General features: G+C 54.2%; 1 protein-coding gene across 1 annotated transcript; it reads right to left on the bottom strand.

Moving 5' to 3' along the window:
* Window positions 1-377: 377 nt before the first annotated feature.
* On the bottom strand, window positions 378-1,497 carry LOC122577083. Its single transcript, XM_043748168.1, has 2 exons — window positions 1,211-1,497; window positions 378-543 (listed from the first exon to the last, which is right to left on the bottom strand). The coding sequence occupies exons 1-2, from the start codon at window positions 1,495-1,497 to the stop codon at window positions 378-380; spliced, it is 453 nt and encodes a 150-aa protein (XP_043604103.1).
* Between the last annotated feature and the right edge of the window lie 2,177 nt (window positions 1,498-3,674).

Below are 3,674 nucleotides of genomic sequence, written 5' to 3'. Positions count from 1 at the left end.
TTTATTAACAGCTCATAAATTCGTAATGAGTACGCGGTTTTTATGGGAATATGGCTACTTTTGTTACGATTTATCTGCGAACAGTCCGGCCACCGCATTGCGTATGTGATTTTCCTACGCTGCGTAAACTTGTAAACAAATTATTTCCATGTGTTGAAGTTGACTGATAGAAGAACAAGTGGATGAATTTGTGATAGGAAAATTTAAAGAAATAAAGGTATATTATACGGACAATGGAAACGGAATAACGACATTATGGCAACATTGGCAACGTAACTGGACATGATAAAGGAATAACGGCATTATAAGGAACTTGACTACGTCCCTAAATTATAAAAAAGTATGGATAGAGTGACACGGAAGAATAAAAGTACGGCTCATGGGGTCTCGGAGCCCCCAAGCCTCGTAGGTTCGGCGTGTGGTGCCTCCCCAGGCTCGCACTGACGATCGTCACACGACTGGGAAGGGTCTTCCGCTGACGAAGGTAGAGGTCTGTCATCAGGTCTTCGCGACGTCAGGGGACTCATGAAGAGTCTGGAGGTTCTAACAATGAACATAGAGTTAATGATGAGAAGGATCACAGCTTCGAGCAAGGGTGATCCTATGCTCGAGAAGTTGAACACGCGGAGCGTGACAGAAATAAAAAGGGTCAGAAGGTGAATCAACGCGAACGCCGAGACAAACGTCGGACGTCGCCACAGGAGAATGGTGGCTACGCAGATGGCGCCTAAGGGGTATGAGAAGACTAGGTGCAGCAAACTATCAGTAGTCAGCCAGACTGAGGCGGTCCAATCGGCGAAGCCAAAGGTCATATAACCATTGAAGGAAAGGAAGGCATGCCACATGAAAAAGCTGAGAAATCCTCATTGACACTCCGCTGCCGCTAACAGTAGCAGCAGAGTAGAGATGGACTCCTACCGACTAAAACTCCACGTTGGCCATTCTACGCGTATGACAGGGGGTGCTCCAGGAACCTCGGGTGAATTACTTCTGTCGCATCTCCTCCCGCGTTCTCTCTTCGAGCCAGTCCTTGGCTGTTGAATTTAGCGCTAGGGGGGGCCATCGCCCCTGGCGCCGTCCCTCCTTCTAGTAGCGGTTCGTTGTGGTTGCAGTGAGTTAGGTCTGGGCCGCCTGATTAGGTCTGAGCCGCCTGACTGCCATCCTCCTCCATCGCGTTATCCTACACGGGTGCGAGTTTCTCTTTCTCAACCTTTCAGCTCGCTCCTTTGCGAGCATAACTCGCTCGCAGAAGAGGCGGACAGCTTCATATTCCTGTGGCCCGCTCAGCATCGCTGCTATGATCGCTGAGGGGGTCAGCCTCTCGTCTATGACTTGCCGCAGGGTGTAGCGGGGCAGCTCCCATGCCGGGCAGGTCTCCAGCGTATGCTGCGTCGTGTCCCTGTCTTCCCCGCAGTGGTGACAGGTGTCCGTCGTCTCCCGTCCGATTTTCTTCAGGTACTCCCCGAACACGCCGTGTCCCGTGAGTATCTGGGTCATTCTGAAGGTGAGCGGGAGGCCGCGGCGGCTTCTCCATGTCCCCCACTTTGGGAGAACTGCCGCCGCGCCTCGGTGTTCGCCTGCTTCACTGATCAGCTGGGATCGCCACTGGTTCCATGTGTCCTCCTCGGCGGTTCCTAGGTAGTCTGGGGCCGCCTGTCCGGTCGAGTCCCCTCCCGGGTCTCACGGTCTCCTTTGTTCATACCTCTTCTTGAGCACCAACGTCCAGAGTTTCCACGGCGGAGACGCGGCCAGAACGGTCACCGACGCGTGCGACAATGTTCGGTATCCTCTGACGATTCTGACAGCAGTTACCCTGTGTAGCCTCCTGAGAAGCAGGATGCTGCGGCGACTCGCCATCAGATCGTCCGCCCATTCCGGGGCCCCGTACATCACCCGGGACCGAACGACACCCTCGTATAGTCGGCGCACCGCGACTTCCGCCCCGCCGATGTTCAGCAGCAGGCCGCACAAGGCGTTGGCGGCCGCCGTCGCCCTCGGGATCAGGGAGTCGAAGTGCGGCTCGAACGTCCACTGGCTGTCGATGTCGAGACCCAGGTATCGCATTCGCGATCCCACCCCGACGGTTTCTCCCTCCATGCTTATGCTCAGTCCGGGCGGGGGAGCCCCTCGCCTGTTCTTGTCGTAGAACCAGATGGCCTCCGACTTCACAGGGGACACTCTTAGGCTCAGACCGCGCACCGCACGTATCGCGCAGACCGTTGCGACTTCACCGATGCGCAATGCCTCGTGCCACCCGCGACCCCTGACCAGGACCAAAGTGTCGTCAGCGTAACACACCATGGCCGCGCCCGGAGGCATCGGGCAGCGTAGTACCTCGTCGTACGTGATGATCCACAAGATTGGCTCCAGCACCGAACCCTGAGGTACGCCGCGCTCGACAGGCCGCCTTTCCTCCCCTTCCCTGCTGGCGTAGCATATCCACCTGTCGTCGAGGTAGGCGCGGATCAGCCGCACGAGGTAGCTGGAAACCTCGAAGTGTTTCAGGGCCGCCACTATTCTGTCTCACGATATGGAGTTGAATGCGTTGAAGATGTCCAGAGATACCGCCAAAGCCACGCCGCCACGGCAAGTTGTGTCTTCTGTGCGTGCCCGCACGCGCCTGATCGCGTCGATCGTTGTGCGCCCCTTCCGGAAGCCGTACTGGCTTTCATGCCAGCTCGGCACTTGCCCCGCCATGTGTGGTTCCAGTCGGGCTGCGACGACTCTCTCGAGGATCTTACCGACCTCGTCCAGCAGGCATATCGGATGATACGCCGACGGCGAATTCATCGGTCGGCCCTCTTTACGGAGCAGGACCAGCCTCGCTATCCGCCATGCCCGGGGGTAGACTCCCTCTTTCAAAGTGTTACGTCGGGCGACACAATACCTAGACCAGGCCACACACCGCTGGCCGGATGGCAACCAGATATCCGCACGTCTTTATCGCGTGCTCTCAGTAATCTTAGGAACCGACCATAAATCTTAGGAAATTCTAGAAGGTCCTTCAGACCGAACAAACATCTCTAAACTAAATCGTTACCTAAAGGTTATTGTTTATTGCAAGAAGATACCGAAAGTTCGTCTTGCTCACGTACGATATTTCCCACTAGCCGTTTTCTCTCGAGGGCGGTCAACACCCTTCCACACACACCAAACTAGAAATTAACCAATTGACAGAGAAGTCCTTCCCTCACTCTCCCAGCGAAAACTTGTCGTTAACAAATCCGCTTTTCTCGCGTCTCTAGATGCACCCATCGCAAATTTTCTCCGCTGCATCATCTTTACAGAAAAAAAAGTCTTTATACAACCTTTGAACTGTTAACATCTAAGTTTCCGTCGCGCACCGCATACTGCCATTTTAATTGAACTTTAGTTAAGAAGTTGTTGGAATAAACTTTAATTTATATATGTTAAATCAGTGTAAAATCATTTGAACCACCCCTATTATCGTAACAGAAATCAGGGGATCGATCATTTCGTGGCGTCGATTATCTAATCGTAACGGGAATTTACGCCTCTCGTTGACGTGCTTTCTGGCGATCGCGTCTCTCCGCGAATGGTCGAAACACAAACATTTTGTGTAGAGGCGCCGAAGTTTGGGAGCCATGATCCCCATTATTTCCCCCCAGATCCGGCCCGGGATTCCGTCCGGGCCCGGCGCCACATCGCGGCAG

The sequence above is a fragment of the Bombus pyrosoma genome, linkage group LG17, assembly GCF_014825855.1.
Source record: "Bombus pyrosoma isolate SC7728 linkage group LG17, ASM1482585v1, whole genome shotgun sequence".
Lineage (NCBI taxonomy): Eukaryota > Metazoa > Arthropoda > Insecta > Hymenoptera > Apidae > Bombus > Bombus pyrosoma.
The sequence above is the reverse complement of the archived record's forward strand: the minus strand, read 5'-3'. Positions and strand labels throughout refer to the sequence as shown.